The sequence below is a fragment of the Berghia stephanieae genome, chromosome 4 (genome assembly GCF_034508935.2).
Source record: "Berghia stephanieae isolate SIO BIC M18660-M18661 chromosome 4, UCSD_Bste_1.3, whole genome shotgun sequence".
NCBI lineage: Eukaryota > Metazoa > Mollusca > Gastropoda > Nudibranchia > Aeolidiidae > Berghia > Berghia stephanieae.
Window position 1 is genome coordinate 46,800,684 of NC_088363.1, and position 22,602 is coordinate 46,823,285.

Consider the following 22,602-nt stretch of genomic DNA (forward strand, 5'->3'; position numbering starts at 1 on the left):
TGTTTTGTTTTTTTGACACAAAATATGTAACATTTCCTTTTTTGTCGGGATTAAACGTTGAATCCTTTAAAGGTCATATTGAACCTTCCCTGTAAAATACCACTTTACCGCTTATATCTTTTGTCATCGATTCTAGCTGCCTCCGTGTCCTTACTTATAGAACTTATAGAACATAAAAGGGGTTTTCGGATTGTAGGGACTTTCTAAAAATGTAACCCAGCACGCCAAACTGGTTTATGTTGGAATGAATTAGATGACGAAAATTGAGTTTAAAGTCAAAATGAGCAGGATATCGAAAATGTAAGCCTTTTGAGGGTTAGGAGAAAAAAAAATAGACACCTTAACAATGGTATTTGTTTCCATTGAATTTTTATAAATGTGACTTTTCCCCTCAAAACGGCATTGTGTCGGGTTGATTGAAATGATCAAGATCAAAGCAGTCGAGATTTTTTTCTGCAACCGCCCCCCCCCCTCCCGGTCCACCCAGCTGTGATTGGTATGCTGGGTCTCTTAGATCTGGTGGAAAGCACTTTGCGATAGACAAGCTTCCTATCCAAAGGCTAGCAAGCCATTGCTGTCATGGTCCGTTTTACGCTATAGAACCCGGGATAAACTCCGGCTCCATGGGCCGAATGGCTTTGAAAGACGACATATATTTTGACTAGAACATAAGATGCCACCACTCTGAAATCAGGAGATGACTTACACAAGTCCTCCTGATTAATGTTTTACACTTCCAATGAGATTGAAACCACTTTTATTTTTGACATCACACTTTTGTTCCTCATTTGAAGAATCAGTATTGCTTTAACATACACCGTTTTGAGATGATAAGTTACCTATTATAAGGAATAGGCTGTTTTGATGGAATTCTTAGACGGTGTGAAAGACAAATCCACACAAAAGGATTCAACACAAGAATACTTCAATGTATCATTTAAATCGAATACTTTTGTCTCTTTAATGTAATGGAGTGTAATAAATAGAGAAATGAGAAATAAATGAAGATATATAAAACACTAGACGCCTGCTAGAAATATTTTGAAAATGTTCCTGAAAAAAAAGAGAACAAGAAACAAAACCAAGTGAGTAATTGATCCTTAAAATACCCCATTAGAATTTTTGGACCTGGAGTTTATTCCGGATGAATTTGTTGCGTGAAAAAGAAAGTTTAAATGTTTCTTCTTTATACTTTAATTTCATACCTAATCTTAAGCGCATCATATAGTTTTTATACTCTTTGATAGACTCAATGTATTCAGTGCATTTAGTAGAAGGTTCTGATTTGATTCATAACAAAACACGATACATGTAATCATGTTTTTTTTTCTATAAATAGAATGTATTTTGAAAGAACAAGTAACAAAAAGACTATCACTTTTTGAGAAAAAAAGTAATAAACAAACAAACATGAAAATTTAGCTTCGAAAAAGAACTTAATTCATACAACGTAATTTTTTGGAACCAAACCATTATTCGGCAACCAATACAACCAATTAAAACGGTAATTTTGCACACACACAAATATATCAGCAATGAGGGAGAACAAATTATGGTCTTATTATATACCCCAAGACAAAGTAAAACGATATAGGGCTCGATACGAGTAATTGGTGAACGGATGAAAATAAGAGGTGTAATGCTCAGACTTGTTGATTAGTGTGAAAATTATGAAGAAATTGAATTAAAGCTCAAATTTTATTGATAAAAACAAACTGAATAATACCCTAGAAAAAAATACTACCAATGGAATGGAATGCTTATTGAGTAGTGTGACATTATTTCATTCGTCTATAGTGTTTCATTCATCCTGTTTTGTTGATAAACGTGAAACGTCCATTTTATCTGTTTTCGCATTTTAAATCGAACCTTACATTCAATTTTACATTGTTATTTATTTCTTCGAGCTTCGAGCAGCAACATTTACATTAATATTTCTATATATTCTTTCTCTTATGTTTTATTCGCAGGATCAGACAACGTTCTTCCCGAGTACTGGTTCAACTGTCTTTTTGCAGGATTTCAGGTAAGACATGAAGTGACGTTTATCATTCTTTTTATAGAATATCAAATTGAGAAATTAAGGAGCAGGCATCGGTGTAAGATAAAGAACTGAACAAGTGTGTATGAAAGGTGCCAGACAAAACAAGATTTTTTGGGATGGCTTTTTTTCTTGTATGTTTCTTTCTTCCTTTGTCTGGCACCTTTCATACACATTTGTTCAGTTCTTTATTTTTAAAGAATTAACCATTCATAATATAATCTATGTACAATGTACCAAAGTGCTTTTTTTCAATACTTACAACTATGTTAGCGGCCAACTATCACTTTATACCCGATTAATGGTGAAAGAGGGTGAGTAATGAGCTTTCTCCTTGTCCTCATTTTTGCGCCGCAAGACCACGCGATTGCACAAAAGAATAGAATAGATTTTCTATTTCTAATTTTAAAATATTATTATCTAGACCATATCCATTATTTTGGAGTTAATTGAACGCCAGAAAATTATAAAAACATAATGTGGCCAAGATATTAAGGCATTGCATTGTGACTGGGAGATCCCTGGTTCAAGTTCCGCTTGAGGCTCTTTTGCTTTTAATAATTGGGCAATTTGCTCAAATGGATAACATGGGTAAATCCTGTTGGTATCCGACGTTTGTTTGACAAATTAATTATTTTTATTATATTAATTATATTCCTCCATTAAATGACTAAGCGTCGGATTCAGACGAGTCCCCGAGAAAGACGTAATTTTCTTATTTGATTTTTAACCCACCTGTTTTCACAAAGACTGCAGCCACTGTGAACGGTTTCTAACTCCTTTCTCGGCCAAAAACGTTAAGAGATGTGATTCATTGTCTCAAAACGGCATAATGTCGCTATGAAATAAAGTCCAATTTAAGTTAAGCCGATAAGTAATATAAGATCTTAGTTTTAAGCACTCAGCAATTCTGTATTCATTCGCCGATATAATACAGTTTTGAGGCAATTGATCACATATGACTTCATGTTGGATAAAACCAAACCCCGAATGTTAAGAGTTAAATTAGATAGACCAGCGTTACAGTGGAAAATAAGTTTACACAGGTCTGTTAATCTGAGGTCTACGATTCGACTCCACGACTCCTTTTCGTAGCAATGGGAATACTCTCAAACTCAATAAAAAATATTGTCCACTACAACACTGTTAAGTCAAGCCCATAGTTACGGTCGGTTATGAAACCTGAAGACATGGGCACTTTGCCCCCCCCCCCCCACCCCAATCCCTATCCAAAGGGCGAGAGAAAACACCGATGCGATCTGAACTATTCACCACCAAAAGATTGCTTCCATCTTCGTTGAAATCTATTTTCTAGGCTGGTGTGCATGAGTTGGAGTGATTTGTGATTTTCGTTCACTCGTAGAAACCATCAATCATTGAGAAATTGTTGTTTACAATACAATAGTATTTATTGCATTTTATCACACTCACGCCAAGCCAAGGTTTCATTCACACCCAATCACCATTGAGTACTGCATTTTATTTTATTTGTTTTTCACGTTCATTTGTTTAGTGTTGTGCTGACGAAGGGTTTGTACCCGAAACGTCCATTGTCTGTATTGTTCCTATCCGAAGCCTCTCCATTATCACTCTTTCGTTTGTGTTTTTACTGTATTGGAACAGCTAAAGGACATAATCTGATTCAAACGCATTCCCCTAATAGCTTATAAAAAGAATTGATTATGGACTTATCACATCTATAGCGTTCTAATAACAAAAATAATCAGCTTCGTATTCATACAATCTACCAAAATATTTCGTTCCAGATGTTGCTGAGTTTTTGTTATTTTGCTTCCATCCTTGGGGCAGCCATGTGCCATGACAGCTCACGTTCTCAACCTTTACCGACCTCCCCTCTCCTGTCATCCATCTCAACACAAAAAGAGAGAGACAATAATTACAGTTACCATACCCAAAACCGCCGACCCCAACATCATTCTCATTATCAGTTTGACGAACACCGCCACCAAAAACATCATCAATGTCCTTACAGTCCGCAAGGACATTTTAACGGTTTAACAACGCAAGCTGATCTTATGAAGAACCAATGTTGCAACGGTTCATCAACGCCGACCAAGATATCTGAAACAAACCAAAGTTATCAATGTGCAAACCCTATTTTAGACAGCACAATTCAGCACTCTTCTAACACAGATTCCGTCTTGAATAACATTATGCCTTCACACAAAGGGGAGATAAATGGTACGTTTTCTTCACAAGATATTTTAAGGGCATCTCGTCTAGATAACGAGAATGGAAAAACCAGACCGGTTCATTCCCGGCAAAGTAACGTTGATGTGGAAGTGATGAACTCAGAGCATCTCCAAATAGATCATATGTGTCCTTGTCAAAAGAATGAAATGAGATGTGTTATTGGTTCCCCGTAAATGCTTCTGCTAATCATCATCATCAACAACAACATCATCATCATCATCTTCATCACCATCATCATCATCATCATCATCATCTTCATCATCATCATCATCATCATCATCATCATCATCATCATCATCATCATCATCATCATCATCACCATCATCATCATCATTATCATCATCATCATGAACACCCTAACCAAAAACAGCATCAATGTCCTTACAGCCGACAAGGAACTTTTAACAGTGTTTTGAACCGATGTTTTGAAAAATCCCAAGAATCTCCATTTTTGTTGTTGTTGCAACAATTCAACAACGCTCTCAAGAATATCCTATTCACACCAAAATTACCAAAATGCAAACCACCTTATCTCAGACAGAACAAATCAGCACTCTTTTAGAGCAGACTCTGTGTTAGAGAACATTATGGCATCACACAAAGGGGAGCTCAATCTTAAGTTTTATCCACATCCATATATCTCAAGAGCATCTCGTCGTTTTGATGACGTGAATTGAACGACCAGACCAGTTCATTACTTCAAATAACGTTGGTGTCGAAGTGATGAACTCAGAACATCTCCAGATAGATCAAATGTGTTCTTACCAACGGAATAAATTGAGATGTGTTGTCATCATCATCATCATCATCATCATCATCATCATCATCATCATCATCATTATCATCATCGTCGTCATCATTATCATCATCATCATCTTCATCATCATCGTCGTAGTCATTATCATCATCATATTTGGTTAACGCGCTCTACGTGTAAAGTAGGATCAATCAATCATCATAATATGTTATTATTATGAAGAGCTTTGTCCCTTGCTTTGGCTTTCTGAGTAATATAGACGAGTTATTTCCCCTTTCCCCCATCATTTACACATGCCCCAAGGACCACCAAGAGGATTGAGTAGACATTATAATTAATGTCTTCTTCTTATTTAATTTATCAAAAGGATAGGAAAGTCATGTCGTCACCTTATACTTTTCCAGTTCCAAAATCCTTGGAAGTATATTATGTAACCCGCCCTTCCGAGGACTATTAAATAATGAATAGGTTACATATTGAGTGGCATAACTATTTTAGTAGCAGAATGTATAGGCAGATTCAGATTCTTAGGACAACGGGACAATGCAAAAGAGCGAGAATGGATGATCTTTCTTGACGATCAGCATATATTTAGACTAGAAAATAAGATGTCATCACTCTGAAACCAGAAGATCATAATTTAAACAAGGTATGTATCTAGTCCTTCGTAAGAGTGGTTTTACCCTTCCAAAGCAATTGAAACCAGTTTATGACATCACACATTTATTGTTCTCTATTGTATCATTATTATCGCTTGCATTATCATACGGGTATTTCTATTTTCATTATTACTGACGCATACTCCACAATATCGTTCATTACAACAATGTAAAATTCAGCCCATAATTGCGTTATGTTATCAGACCTGCACATATGTGCACGTCAATTCTTATTTATTCATGTATTTATACATTGTATGAAAAATCAATATTGTACTGCTATGACGTGGTGTCGTGGCGTGACACTCGCATTCGGATCGGGAGATCCAGGGTTTGAGTCACGCTCTGAGCTTCGTATTGATGAGACATCGAAAAAGGCTTTTTAATCACTCACATTCTCTCACCGTGCTCAGGTATAAAATGAGTATCTGGTCGTTAACAGTGTTGTATCTGTCAAAAAAATATGTAATTTTGCATAACAAGCGGGATGCCTCGTCCTACGTGTTAAGTGATGCTATTGGCTAAGGGCCCCGTGTAAAGCCCTTTGAGCATGCTTAGTGGATGTTGCGTTACATAAATGCTCAAGTTATGATTAAGTTATTATTATGTCAACACCTTAAGTCCGATCAACACTTTAATGAAATTACAAAAACTATAGGGAATCCATTGATACAAAATAGAAATCTGACAAGATGTGAATGAATAATACAATGAATGCCAGACCAAGTAGAAAGGAAAATGACAACAAAAAACCCATGCCAAACAAAATCAGCATGGGCAACTGGAAAGACTGAATGCAAATGTATGTTTGTTCGAGAGAATTGAACTCTGTATGCATTTTTAAAAAATTGTTGGTTTTTTTCCTTTTATTATCAATTTATATTCTCCGTTCTGTCGTAATCTGATAAAGAGAAACTTGAGCTTTTATATAACGTAATATCCATTAAACGTGCTCAAAGCGTTTTTACAAAGGATTCCTTCTTTATAGCACCGATAGATCTAAGATAAAGATTGCAGGATCGAGTTACATTACTGACATGGTCAGACAAGTTTAATTTGGTGTCAAATATAACTCCTTAAGTTTCTCACAGGCTCCTTGGTGATGAGAATTACACAATCAGATAGAAACACGTTACACTTGGAAAGGCCACGTCTTGCGATTTGCAACACCTTTGTTTTGTTTTCATTTAACCTGAGTTTATTGCAACACATCCAGTCACTGTTGTCAGAGATACAATTCTCTATACTGCCGTACTCTGGAAAAACACATGTTTAAAAATTTGGCCAGAAAACGCGTCCTTCAAATATCGATCGATTTAAATGACTCTCATCTTGGCAAAAACTCTCAAACCCGGGATATTTAAATCGATGGATATTTGAAGGACGAGTTTTCCGGCCAAGATGTTTTTCTATATGGAATGAGATTAGCGGAAGAGTAGCGTCCCTTGATTGGACGTCACCCATAGTCTGTGACGTCACCGGCGGAAAGTTATTAGAGAGAGGACGTCATGTTGGTTGTGCGCATGCGTCTCTCGTCCTCGCGTTCTCTCTCTAATAACTTTTCCGCCAGCGACGTCACAGACTATGGGTGACGTCCAATCAAGGGACGCTACTCTTCCGCTAATCTCATTCCCTATAGTACGGTAGTTTAGGTCGTTATAACATGAGAGATAATTATCAGTATTCGTGGGAAACAGCAGTTGGGTGTCGTCAGAAGAACAAGTTTTCTAGCGTCATCTTAAATTGAGAATGTTTATATATCTACTCGAACTCTCATAGCGCTTTACAAGAGATCCCAGGCTAACAGCAATACTTATAAGAAGAATGAGATATGACGCCTGTTATGCGATATTACATTTTTTTTCGGACAGAACAACGCTGTTAATGGCCTGGTACTTATCGAGCATCATTTTGAATCTGTCCACAGAAGAAGAATTTATACTTGACACTGTTCTAAAGTTTTACAGTTCTGTTAGTAAAAATATATTCTCCTTCTTTAATCTGTCAATAAAGATTTAAAACCGGCCTCCTCTGGTAATTTTTTGTACCCGAAAATGAAAAAATAATCAGAATTACGTACTCAAGTCAACTCACGATGGACTAGTTTATATAATTGAATAAGGTCTCCCCGAATTCTCCTATATTTAAGACTAGGACTCAAATACGTAACATATGAGATGTGAAGACCCTCAATGGCAATTAGCTTTTTGTTTCCCCCTATTTATTCAATGCATATTGATCGTCACATTCATCTCACGATGACTAGTTATACAATGAATAGTCTCCGATTCTCCTTATTTAAACTAGTACGTCAATATAACATATGATGATGTGAAAGACCCTCAATGGCAATTAGCCTTTTTGTTTCCCCCTATTTATTCAATGCATATTGATTGTCACATTCATCTTTTATAAAGTCAAAATAAAGCTAAAATCCATTCATTCAATTTAAAATCTATGTTCACATTTGTTTAAATATATGAAGTTCAATACGGTCAAATGTTTAATTATTGAAAATGATATATTTTTCTAAGAAAATCCTCTTAGATTTAGATTTTGTTTTCAATGTATTTTGTAAATATTTGAGTGAGTTCTTCTTAGAGGGATCCTGTGCTTGAGTCTGGATTGGACTTTTACTTTTATGCTGGTTTCAAACCAAGTACACTTATAGAATGCTCTTCGAAACTTCTTCTGTTGCCTATATATATATATATATATATATATATATATATATATATATATATATATATATATATATATTATATAATCGATCCAAAGGCGAGTGTCATACCACTAGACCACATAACCACAAGTCATGTAACCGACATAATACCGTTTCGATAAGATTGGTCACATCATGCGACTATCTGGTCTATATGTAAGACACTTGCTTTCGGATCTCTGTCTGAAAATATTGTAATTTCGCCTAACAGGCGTCATGTCTCGTTCTACATGTTACGTGTTGCTGTTGCCCTTGTAAAGCGATTTGAGCACGTTTAGTGAATATTGCCCTATACAAAAGCTCAATTATAAAGCTCAAGTATTGTGTTAAGTCAGAAACGTTGAGATTGATTATAATGATCATCGGTGTTAATCAAATCATGACTAGCATGAGTTACACTCTCACATGGGAATTTCATTGATAATTCCATTCATTATTTATTCAGTGCAAACAGTTTGACTCGTTTATCATTTATTATCACCGTTGATCACTGTAAAAGGATTTGTAGCCTGAAGCTATGGACTCAGGCAAGATGAAAATGAAGATTGTCCTCTGTGGTCTTGCGGTATATGACATCCCGCTTTCGGGCGGATCAGAAGGTCCTGGGTTCGAGCCTCGATCGGCGCATAGTTGAGTCCTTAGAAAAGGGCTCTTTACTCACATTCTCTCCAGTGCTCAGGTGTAAATGAGTACCTAACTGTTAACAGCGTTGTCTCTGTCCGAATTGTGGAATTGAACCCATGATTCGACTGTTACGGCGCCTCCGACTGACCACGAGAGGGCCGCACAAAAAAGAGCGTCCCTCTCGTGGCCAGGTGGAGGTGCTGTTCAACTCCACATCCCCGTAAACGTTTTTGTTTGATATAGTACTCTGGCACTTCTCTGTTCACTATGCCTTGTTAAATCGATTGTTTACAATGACCTTAAACTTATTTAATAAAAGTCTCAAAGCTGATATCCTCTTTAATTATTGAATTTCTAAAATAGAAACATCAAAGTATTTGATACATTTTGGAAATACTTTGCCCTCAAGGGGGTGAAGTGGCCGAGTGGTCAAGGCATTGCGCAGTGACCCAGAAGGTCTCGGGTTAAGCCCCGCTTCAGGCACTTTCGTTTTTTTCCTTGGGTAAGATTCTTAACGCCCAATTTGCCCACTTGGGCAACATGGGTGATTCCTGCTGACATCACAGACATCGTGTTTGATGAGTTACCTATATTCCTTCGTGGAATGCCTAGGCGATATCTTATGATGTCGTGGCGGAATGTTATTATTATTTTATTTTTTTTTGCCCTCAGATTTTGAGCGACCTTCACAAGATTCAAACTTAAATGTTTTAAATATGACAGTTAGGCGTCATATCATTTCCACGTGTGACGTGGAGGTATTTGATTGTCGATATCTTTTACCTTTAGCTAATGAACATATGTTTGTTTGTGTTTGTGTGTGTATGTGTGTGTGTGTTTGTGTGTATGTGTGTATGTAAGTGTAGATTTTAATGTGCACTAATAGTTATTTCTTTTATTTTTATCATATTTGTTACTGTGAATAGCATAGAAATAGAAGAGGAAGAAGAAGAAGAAGAAGAAGAAGAAGATAGAAGAAAGAAGAAGAGAAGAAGAAGAAGAAGAAGAAGAAGAAGAAGAAGAAGAAGAAGAATATAAGAAGATAGAAGAAAAGAAGATGATGATGATGATGATGATGATGATGATGATGATGATGATGATGATGATGATGATGATGATGATGAGGAAGAACAAGAAGAACAAGAACAAGAAGATCATGAAGAAATACCCTTTACAAAAACCAACATTTAGCCTCATCTCTGTGCTAATCGCAATGACAAATAGCTACATTGAAAAGGGTTCTCTACTCTATGTTGACGGGTAACTTGAAAGGTTTACAACAAAAACTCAGAAATCAAAATGCTCTTTAGTATAGCTCTTTTCCAAGTCTATCTATTGATTTATCTATTTATGTTTTGCTGCATTGTTCATGTTGCTGCTGTTGAATTCTTGTTGGTGTTGCTCTTGATTTTTTATTGTTGTTGTTTTTGTAGTCAACGTCGCCATTGTTTACCATTGTCTCGGGATACCGTACATCTTTCATCCGTCCACTTGTCAGTTGCCACATACGGAATCATCCAAACTATGTCTTTCTTTGTTTCCATCCACTTAAAATACCTTTTATTTTATAAGTCTGCTCCAAATATTTGTTATTTGAAGCATTCTCTTTCTCTGGTGGAATATAGAACTCTATGACAAAACACATTTTCTTTTTTAAAACTCTTAGAATTGTAAATTTTTGGGAAGTTGAAGTTTGAAAATTAGAGCTTACGCTTTTATATAATGGAAAGTGCACTAAAATGTGCTCGATGCTCTACAAAAAGGGTCCGGACTTGAGAGCCAAACTTATCATGTAGTACGAAACATGACGCCTGTAATGAAATTTAGGTAGTCATTTTACATCTGAGTGCGGTGAGAGAATGTGAGTAAAGACCCTTTTCCAAGGATTCCACTTTGCACCGCCCACGCGGTACTGGAACCTGATTTTCATAAATGTCTGTAGTCGAGTGTATAGATAGTATGCGCTTGACTAAGAAGCTCACAACATTGCCATCCAGAAGTATAACGGATCAACATACAAAACTATTCGTCTAAAACAGTATTTTAACTTAATACCACATTTAACATTTGATTTACAAAATGTGAGTCTTCAATGGAAAAAAAAGTGACATTTGCCTTTAAAAGCTTCAAAAATCTTAAAATGTCATAATTCTCATTTTTTTTAAAACTTTTGACTCAGTTTTCTTTATCTCTTTCCCTAAAAACAACCCTAGGTGAAGTTCGTATAATATATCGTATCGTATCGTTCTAAAACATTAAAATGCTCTGTGTAACGGTTATGCATAGATGCAATTTATCAATTATATACATAGTATTCAATGTCAATTGATTTATAATATTGAGAATTAAATATCTAATACACTGTTTCTTACACACTTGTCTAGACCTCCTTCAAATTATAACAATGAAAATCATCTGAAGCAAATGGAAGTTGACAAAATCCTTTCGTTGCTTTTTTTGTGCGGCGTGGTCTTGTGATATGACACTCGCATTTGGATCGGAAGGTCCTAGGTTCGAGCCTCGCTCGGCGCATAGTTGAGTCCTTGGAAAAGGCTCTTTATTCACATTACCTCACCGTACTCAGGTGTAAAATGGGTACATGGCCGTTAACAGCTTCGTTTCCGTCGCAAAAGTAAGAATGTACATCGCCTAACAGGTGTCATGTTTCGTCTTATATGATTAGTGTTGCTGTTGGCTTTGAATCCCATGTAAAGCGCTTCGAGCACGTTTAATGGATATTGCGCTATATACATGATCTAGTTTTTTTGTTTGTTTTTCTAGGGGGCAAGGGGGGGGGGAGGAGGGGGAGGGGTTGTTAGGTCGACTTTATCAAGGTAAATCTGTTCACTCCGACACCGAATTGAATCTTTGGATTACGATTGGTAGTTGAATTTAAAATAAAAATAAATCATGCTAAAATAACAATGTTTTAATAGCTTTATTATTTTTTTAAAGCAGAAAAAATCTAAAAACGGATCGTGTCGAACTCAAAATCTTTCTTCAGTAAAAAATAAACATCAGTTAAAACGCTAATGTAACTTTAGATCGAGATAGACGGTAAAACAGTTCTGGCCACATCTCGGACTGAAAACGTTTATCCCATTTATCTTGATTTAACGATAAATGTTTTAGCTGTTTTTGCTTTTGCCTGAAGGAGGGTTTTGAGTCCGAAACAATCCGTTTTTAGTTTTTCATATATTCTTTTTTTTCCGAAGGTGTTATTATATTCATTTTGTACATTATTTTTTACAGTCCACATGTTTTATTTGCTTTGTCTAGATATTTACTTTGCCGAATTAAATATTTCTTGTTCGCTGTGTAATTATGGATTTTTTAATCTCCCCTTTTCTGTATGCCGTCATCAAATTTTGTAATGTATTGGCGAAAGCATAAAAATAAATAATTGAATTGAATAGCATTATTGTCAGGAAATTGAAATAAAATATAATTCTCAGGTCTCGATTTTATCCTCATTACGACCATGTCATTTAGCAATCACTGCTTGTCAACCCAAACCTCCCCCCCCCCCCCCTTTTTACCCAATACAACGTTCTTTGGTTTTCCCATTCTCCCACTGGACAATGTATTTTGGCTGTCACTGTCCCCTCCTTCCCGACCCTCACCCTTGAAATCCCCTAAAGGCTCCATACACGCACGGTTTTGATAGGCGTCCGAACCACGATCAGGCAAACCGGGGTGAAAACGCAATGTGTGTGGCCAAATACCTGGCCGATAAACCTAGGTACGGTCCATCGCTCGCAAAGCCCGCTTTGCTTAATATTTTTCGAGGCGATCGGCGATCGGGGGCGTGGCAGTATAAAAAATTGGACAATTTTTTTCGGATTTTCGCTGTTTTGACGTCAGATTCATGATCAGCGTCGAATTTACAATAGGTTTGATACCAAGAACTATGTTTTTACTCCAAAAATTGATGAAATTAGAAATAAATTTTAATTAATATTGAGGCTATTTGGCCGACAGAACAGGGCCCCTCCCTGTTTTGTGATGGATCAAGTGGTATGACTCTCGCTTTCGGATCGGAAGGTTCAGGTTTCGAGACCCGCTCTGAGTGGTGCAGAGTTGAGTCCTTGGAAAATGCTCTTAACTCACATTCTCTCACCGTACTCAGGTGTGAAATGAGTACATGACCGTTCGTTGTCTCTGTTGGGAAAAAAATGTCCCATCGCCTGACAGGCGTCATGTCTTGTCTTTCAAGTTTAATATTGCTGTTGCCTTGGGACCCCTTGTAAAGCGATTTGAGCACGTGGATATTGCGCCAAATAAATGCTGTGTTATTATTTTTTTAAATAATATTTTTATAAATGTTGCGCCAGGAAGAGGTAGATGGCAAAAGTTTCGTTCATACAAAATAAAAAATAGTTTTCATGATTTTCAATGTAATGATATAATAATATGCCAGTTCTTTTTTTTTTTTTTTTTCCTCCTCACCCGTTGTCGCGACATGACGGTCGACCTTGACACAGACATTTGGGATTGGCAGATGCCAAAAAGCCTTGACTACGTGATGACAGGGGTGGGCATTGTAACCCTGAATTATAATCTACAAACAACGCCCCCCCCCCCCCAACTCCCCCCCTAAAAAAAAAAAAGAGCTGTGTGCGTGTGTGGGGTGGCGGTGGTGGTTAGGGGGGGGGGGGGTGCGAATGCGAGTAGTCCCGAGGAGTACCCGTTTAACCTGCCACGGGAACACTGTCGATTTGTTTTATAAATAATAATAATAATAATAATAATAATAATAATAATAATAATAATAATAATAATAATAATAATAATAATAATAATAATAATAATAATAATAATAATAATAATAATAATGACGATAAATAACAAATCTTTATTGTCCACAAAATGGAAAAATTTCCGTGGTCTACGTTGCTTTTAAACTTAAATCGGATTGTAAATGTATGGATGTTATGCGTATTGGAAAAATACTCACGACATCTCCATCGGGGTATAACATATTAACACACAAAACTGCAAACGCGAACGTTCATTGTCTGATTGATATAACTTAGTGATAAGTTAATTATAAAATGCTGTCTAAAAGCAATAACAACGGGTTGACTAACGTCAAATTCATTCCTTCTATTGATGCTCTGTGTTAAATTAAAATACTCACAAAGTCCGCCAGCCAGAAATATCACTCCAGCCCAAAGATCTACATGGAACCTTGAACGTTATAGTCTGATATATTTTAATGAGAACTAATCATAACAATGGGTGTCTAAAAACAATAACAATGAGATGAGTGACGTCAATTTGGTTCCTTTTATAAATATCCAAGAACTTTACTCACTCCATCCGCTCTTTCCTCCTTCAATACATATGAATCTATTCTCTCATCACTTTTTTGTGCGGCTATGCATGTGATCTTGTGAAATGACACTCGCCTTTGGATCGGACGGTACTGGATTCGAGTCCCGCTCTGAGTGGCGCATAATTGAGTCCTTGGAAAAGGCTCTTTACTCGCATTCTCTCACCTTGTTCACTATTAAAATGAGTACCTCGCTGTTTACAGCGTCGTCTCTGTCGGGAAACAATTGCAATATCGCTTAACAGTCATGTCTCGTCTAACATGTTTTTATGTTGGTCAAAGACCCTTATAAAGTGATTTGAGCACTTTTATTGAATATAGCGGTATATATAGCGCAAGTAAATTTTTCTCTCTTTCTCTTTCTTTCTCTCCCCCCCCCCCCTCTCTCTCTCTCTCTCTCTCTCTCTCTCTCTCTCTCTCTCTCGACATGTTAGATTATTATAGCTATTGCTACATATGATGCGAATATCTTGGACGGTTATTGATGCTATGAGTTTAGGTAAAATGCTTACAACATCCACCAGTCGTAAATAACGTACCGTCACACAAAACTACGAGTAACCTTGAACGTTAAAAGTCTGATTGATATAATTTAGTGAGAACTAATTACCAAAATGACTGCCTTAATACAATAACAAAGAGTGGAATAATGTCAATTTCGTTCCTTCAACAGTCTAATTGATATAATTTAGTGAGAAGTAATCACTATTGTGCGCAAGACGAAAGATAGAATAACAGACAGTAACTGGGATCGTAGCCTCACTATTAATTAAAATTTATTTCTAATTTCACCAATTTTTGGAGTAAACACACAGTTCTTAGTATCAAACATATTGTAAATTTGACGCTGATCACGAATCCGACGTGAAAACAGCGAAAATCCGAAAAAAAGTGTCCACTTTTTTATACTGCCACGCCCCCGATCGCTGATCGCCTCAAAAAAATATCTCCCCGTATGTGGGCAAAAATCATCTGCGATAAACGCAGGGATCGGGTCACAGCGATAGGTCATCCGTCCCGCTATCAGCGGATGTCGGCGTCTTTCTCGTTGTCACTCCTGTCGCTCAATTCCTCCCAACCCTCCCTCTGCCAGCACACACACAAACATACACACACACACACACGCACACACACACACATTTTTCGACCATGTATTTTAGTTGTCGCTGTCTCCTCCCTCCCCATCTCCTTGACCATATCTTTTAGGTGCTAGTTGTCACTCTTGGCCCCTCAATCCACCCCCACATCTTTCCTCGACTCTGTTGTTTTTCTTTGTTGTCACCACCCATAATGGCATGTCAACATCTAATTTGTCTTGAATTATTTCTTTATTCCAACAGATTGCGCCAGTCATAATATCACAGGAGAAAACATTTTAAGATGTCAGCACTATTCTGCGGTACTCTGGAACAACCCATATTCAAAAATTTGGCCAGAAAACTCGTCCTTCAAATATCGATCGATTTGAAAGACGAGATTTCTGGCCAAATTTTTAAATATGTGTTTACCAGAGTACATTCAAGCAGCCAGGCTAAGGGTGCCCCTCTCCCCCCATCCCCTAAAAGAAAAGACCGAAAAAAACCAAGTCTCATGTTCCACTCACCATCCCAGAGGGGGGGGGGGGTCGAAATTCTAAAAGCGGATGTATACCATTTGCAGCTCTTATAACCCAAATAACTGTCGGCTTATTGCTGTAAAGATAATATTCTCAAACTAACGTAAAATGTACATAAAAACGTTGACAAATCAAGACCATATTGCGTTCAGTTATCAATACCTACAACAATATACATATCGTTAATAGAAATGCTAAGATTTTTAGTATGTCAGAGTTTGGGTGTGATTCTTTGGGGGTTCACATACATAGTCTACAATATGACATATCGTTCATCACAAAAATGATAATATAATATTGTAGTATCAAATATCACTTCCTTATGGATTTATAATTACGAGAGGTAGCGTTACTAAGAAAAACCTAAACAAAATGTTTACAAAATATTTAGTTTTACAAAACTCTTTATCTCTTGTTCTCCTTTTTTTATACTGATGATTATTTCCCTTGATATGTCTGTTTCGACCTATAATATTTTTTTTAAAAACCAAAAAAAACAAAAAAAAAAACGAAATAAACATGAGATTTTATACAGGTGATATCCACTAATTATGCTCAAAGCTCTTTACAAATAAAGTCCCTGACCAACAGCAACACGTAACATGTAGAACAAGACATGATGCCTGTTCGCGGATATTACTATTTTTCCGACGGAGGCAGCGCTGTTGAAGGCCAGGTACTCATGTTACACCAACTTTCCATGGACTCAACTATGCTCAACTCACTGAACAAGGCTCGAACCCAGAATCTTACGATCCGAAAGCGAGTGTCATACCACTAGACCACATAGTGAGATTAAATCACAATTCAAAATTAATTAAACGGAAAATCGTTCTTTAGTTGACAATTGTGAACTGCAGACTCAAAACGGTATAATGTCAGGTCGACGTGTACTAAATTGCAGGTCTGATAACCTAAAGTGTAATCGTCCCATTGTTGGAATGGAAATACTCTCAAACAAATGCAAAATAATACAACAATGTTAATATTTGTGTCTGGATATTGGACTTGCAAAATATGTTCACGTCTGTTGGGATGGTTACACCTCTAAAATTAGAATTTTTAGGTAAAATAATGAAATTACAGTAATGAAAAAATATGAGTCGTGTGTTAAGAGTTATGTTTTATGGTGGAAAACATGACGCCTGTTAGGCGATATTACAAATTTTCCGGATATGCCACTAGACCACATTATATCCGCACGTAAGGCTATGTAAACATGTGCCCACATGTAAGGAGATCGGGTCACATTTTTGACCATCTGTTTCAACGCGATATTATGTCGGGATGGAAAAAGTGTTGAAAAGTGGATTTATAGCCACGAATAATGTGACACTTGGGCTATTTTCTACTCTCTATGTTGGAGTTTAGTAGTCCTTCAGAACCATTTTTGCCCGGGAAGCCGGAGTTTATCCCAGTTTCTTTAGTGTGAAACGGACAATAACAATTGCGTGCTATCTTTTGGATATAACGCTGGTCTATCGCAATTACCTTCCGCCAGATCTAACAGACCCAGCTACCCAATCACTGCTTGGTGGGCAGGGTATTAGAAAAAAAATAGGCTGCACCCTGGTTTGACCTTGGTCCCTTTGCGTGTGAAGCGATTGCTCTACCAACTGATAGATACAATATCTTACATTCCAAAACACCAACATTTCGTATTTTTTACCATCTTGATTGTAAATTCACAATTACTGATCCATTTCGTCCCCAAATAATATTATTACTATATTAACAGGAACCACCCATGTCCAAAGTGAGCAAATTGGGGTTAATAATCTTGCGGAAGGAAAAATGCGTAAGTGTCTGAAGCGAGGCTTCCAGGACCTTCCGGATCCTAGTGTAATGCCTTAACATCTCGGCCATTTAGCCACCACCACCACCCCTCCCCTCCCCCTTTAAAATTTTTGTACATTACAAATAAAAGCGAACAACCTTCAAGTTGAGTTCCTACTTGGCTACTTCTCCCCCTTTGTAAAGTGTTGGACATAATAATATATCTACCACTGATATCGGAATTGCAAGCATTCCATGGAGGTAAATATTTACATTACACTTCTCGGATAATACATTCATTTCACGATATCATCGTGATATCTGTGGCATGTTATTGTGTCCAGGGAAGAAGAGGAGGAGGAGCAAGAAGAGAGGGAGGAATTGAAGAGAGATGAACAAGTGGAATGTTGTGTTTAATCCGAATTCTTTGAGATTATGCTCCTTTGTTCAATGCCACGGGGAAGCGTGGCTCTGCTGCACTGTGTGGCCTTGAGCACGTCACCTCGGCATAACGATTATTTTAAACAATAGACTTAAGGAATGGCAGCCAATTAATCTGTAACTAAATTCAACGAGCTAATAACAAAGGGGAGCAACTCATTCCTAGAGGAGCTCAATGTATAAGTCCATAACAGTTTATATAGTATTCTGTTTTATTCTGAAACAAAAAAAAACAATATATTTTGAAATTTTGGTTACAAAACTCTTCCTTCAAATATCGGTCGATTTAATTGCGTGTACTAGAGAGCTTGATGTTACCAGCACAAAATAGCCGAATTAGTCACCGTCCTTACAACGCCCACTTCTAGGCAAGAGCCTAGCTAGTCAAAGATTATAGAAAACGTTCATAAAATTCGATATTTCTAGTCACTTTCTTTGCTTAGGCTTAATACTAGCAAGTCATTTATTAGACTAGTAAATAACGAAGTCAAGTCCGCTTACAAAAGATTTGGCCTTGGTATACATCACAGACAAAAGGTATACTTCCTGGCCTTGCTATACAGACAAAAGGTATACTTCCTGGCCTTGGTATACTTCACAGACAAAAGATATACTTCCTGGCCTTGGTATACTTCACAGACAAAAGGTATACTTCCTGGCCTTGGTATACTTCACAGACAAAAGATATACTTCCTGGCCTTGGTATACTTCACAGACAATAGGTATACTTCCTGGCCTTGGTATACTTCACAGACAAAGGGTATACTTCCTGACCTTGGTATACTTCACAGGCAAAGGGTATACTTCCTGGCCTTGATATACTTCACAGACAAAGGGTATACTTCCTGGCACAATGCAAGTGACCTCGAGACGAATCTGGTTCGTGCTCGCTCTCGTTAGCAATTCAATTCAGATGTTTATTATCAAACTGAATTGAATTGAATTCTATACTGCATGGACAACAGGTATAGATGGCGAACACAAAACGTCTACATCACTTGTCCACGTTGACACATTTAACAATAGACCTGTGTCTCGCCCTGGTACAATCGACTTTTTTTTGTGTGCTCTGTTCACTAGTGAAACAGTGTTCACCAAGCAGTGACTGGATGGCATGGTTTTGACACATCGGATTAAATTAATATCAGTAGAGAAGTATCATATCCAAACGGTAGCAATCAAGTATTACAGTCCGTTTAACGTAACAAAAATTGAAATACTTGAACCTTGTGATGAAATTAAATCAAGACTTATTTGAGGAGAGCCAAAAACCACTTTTTGCTGGATGGAATATCAGGTTGGTTTGTTTTGATGTGTTGTTGTTGTTGTTGTTGTTGTTATTTTTGTGGCTATTGTTGTTGTTGTTGTTGAAAAATTAGTTGGGTTTTTTATGTTCGTTAATGTTTTTTTTTTATCATCTCGTTTGCTTTTAACACGACATAATGGTAACTTAACACGATAATACTTAATACTGAGGAGTGTGATTATACCAATCGGACTATGGGAGAAAACAGTTCAATCTATCACACAGAAAGTATAATAATCATGTCTAAACCACGGTACTGTATAATTTACCATCAGCATGGATGAAGTGAGAGAGATGGAACTGTTATTAATCTCACATTTAACAACAACAATAACTAGCCAACTCAAGAGTCTAGCTACATACTTCACACGAGACTGCCAAACAGTGTCGTTTTCCTACCATTCTACATGAAGAGGCATAACTAGTGCCGTTTTGTAGATTTGCGGTATAACACGAGTGAGTCATGAGTTCGAATCTCCCTCTGGGCAGGGGCAAAGTTGTGTCCTGGGAGAAAGCTCTTCACTCACATCCATCGTAAGCAGGTGTAAAATGAGTACTTAATGTTGAATGTAACGAAATCAATAATTCGACCGACCCGGTAAGAATGAGTTTTCTTCCGCAATCTGAAAAACAAAAATATAGACTAAAAAGAATTTGAAAAGAAAACTCGCTCTTCAAATATCGATCGACTATAATAATTATGGGTGTTCCGGTAGCTCAGTTGGTAGAGCACTCGCTTCACGCGCAAAGGGATCGATCCCGGGTTCAGTCGAAATGTTTTTTCTGAATTGGTAGCTGGGTCTGTAGATATGGTGGAAAGTACTTTGCGATAGACTAGCATCCAATCCAAAGGGTAGCTAGCAATCGCTATTGTCCGTTTCACGCTAAAGAAACCGAGATAAGCTCCGGCTCCATGGACCTAATGTCTCTGAAGGACTACTCTTTTTTTTTCTTTTTCTTTTTGGTCATGATTAATGATGCTTGAAATTGGAGGATGTCCAGTTAATAACAAAACATGCATAGACTGCACTTTGTTTAAGGAAACAGAATGATATGCATTAATTTCTCTAAATTGTCCAGATTGTCCGATAACTTTTGGTATGAAAGTAGACCATCTATTTGGCGATCAAGATGTCACAAAGTCGATCCCCAGTCTAAAAGGATACATTTCTGGGTTGATTACTTTTCCTTTTTGCTTTTTTTTTTTTTTTTTGTTTGTTTGTTTTGTGTTTGCTTATGCTGGCACTGTATCAAAGGACATTTTTTATTCACATTTCTGAACATTTTAAATCTAAACTCGCTTTTTTTCATCCTAGAGATGATTCAAAATAACCAAATCTCATCTTATCCCTTATCTATAATAGGGTGAAAGAGGCGCCAGGCGACTTCTATATCTGGGGGAAAATTACTTTACTTTCATTTGGCCTATCTTCACTTGTCAACTCCCCTACAGATCGCGACAATCCGCTTCACTCCAGCACAGCACCTGCTTGACGGGATAGGCCACATATTTCAGTCGGTAAAAAAAAAAAAGGGGGGGGGGGTCGTGAGTATAACAGGTCGGATTCCACAACTCCAAGATGGAAGACTCATAATATAAGCTTATTATTACTGCTCGCTCTCGATCCATGACGTGTGCATGTAACGACTCAGTTTAGACTTCGTTAATTCAATTTATTTATAATCAATCAATGGTAAATCTAAAACAAATATATAATACGACCAGCTCGGACGGAGTTCTTTCAGTAACTAACTTATCACCCAACAATCGTCTTACGATGTTCCTAAGGAACAAAAAGTGCTTATACGTTCGCGCAGTCAACATTTGCACTCACACGCAAAACATGCACAACACAAAATGCATACCTCTATATAACTCTAACATAAATAAACGCAGCCGAACAACTCCATTCATACAAACAACGCCAATATAGTATTACAATATACAACGCAAACCTTAAATCATCTATCTATAAGTAGTCTATGTCATTCTGCCCCTATTATGGTAATTTAGTCGTACCGCTTCACATCGAAATCACCACCGCGTACAAACGGTTTCAAACATATGTGACCCTACGCCTCGAAGCGGTATTAAGTCGGAATTTGGAAAACGAAACAAAAACCGGGTTTAAAGTGGGAATGGTCAAAATGATCAAAGTTCAGTTTTTGGTTGTTTCAGAAACTACAATCATTTTTATACATGAAAACATAATAATTAAACATAGATATTGAGGATAAGTTATATAAATTTAAAGTTTAAAAAAGCAACTATCAATGACACATTCAAAACGAGAGTTGACTTTCTCTCAGAGCAACCATTTCCAAGACTTAGTAATATTAAGTCTTTTCCTCCACCAATACCATGTAAGATACCACAGCAAAGGGCGTGTCTTTATCTATCTCAGAGAAATCATGACTGTTTCCACAAATTCATGGTTCAACCAATAATGAACTTGAAAAACTGTAAACAAGTCTAGGGTTTTCCCTGACAACTTTACAAATGAATGATTTTGATTGGTCAACGCTCATCACATGCGCCTGTTGGCCATTAAAATGCCCGGACAATGTGTCATGACGTCAGCATGCGAGTGTTACATATGTGTGTTTGTGCATTTTGATACACACCACGTGCCATTATTTCTTTGTCTAGCTGCATTGGTTAATGATCTAGGTGAGGGTCCTTTGCCACTCTTTCTTTATTCATGAAATTATAGGACATGCTAAGACTTTAATTGGGTGAGTTTCCTGACCTCCCATAGTGGGCAGGGAGCTACTTACTGTCTTCTATCCCCCTATATCTGTTTTCCAACGAGCTTTCTGTCTTTGTCTTGGAATGAGATTACTTGGTTTTGTCATGGCCCTGACTGGATACCCTTGGTGAGAGGGGAAACAGTCAAGTGTATAATTAGTTTTAGGAGATGATATTTTTTTTCCTTGTAAATCATCTCTCTGTTATGTAATTTATTAAGTGTTGTTTACATATCATAATTTGACACTTTTGAGTGTATTCCTCTTAGTGGGGACCTGTGCTTGTGACTGGATAAGACTTTTAGGTGATCTCAAACTAAGTACTTCCATAGTTTGCTCTTGGAATCTACATCTGTTCTTTATT

At 37.1% G+C, this 22,602-nt stretch overlaps 1 protein-coding gene across 3 annotated transcripts in view; it reads left to right on the forward strand.

Moving 5' to 3' along the window:
* The window catches only part of LOC144970698 (uncharacterized), a 33,669-nt gene extending 17,889 nt beyond the window's left edge, over window positions 1-15,780 (forward strand). For 2 of the 3 annotated variants that reach the window (XM_078910606.1, XM_078910607.1), the window contains exons 9-10: window positions 1,971-2,026; window positions 3,808-7,013. In XM_078910606.1, coding sequence (XP_078766732.1) covers window positions 1,971-2,026; window positions 3,808-4,428 — 677 coding nt within the window. In that variant the 3' untranslated portion in view covers window positions 4,429-7,013. Of the gene's footprint in view, window positions 1-1,970; window positions 2,027-3,807; window positions 7,014-15,692 lie in introns of those variants that run through there. The other variant, XM_078910608.1, reaches the window with a different exon arrangement.
* Window positions 15,781-22,602: the final 6,822 nt, after the last annotated feature.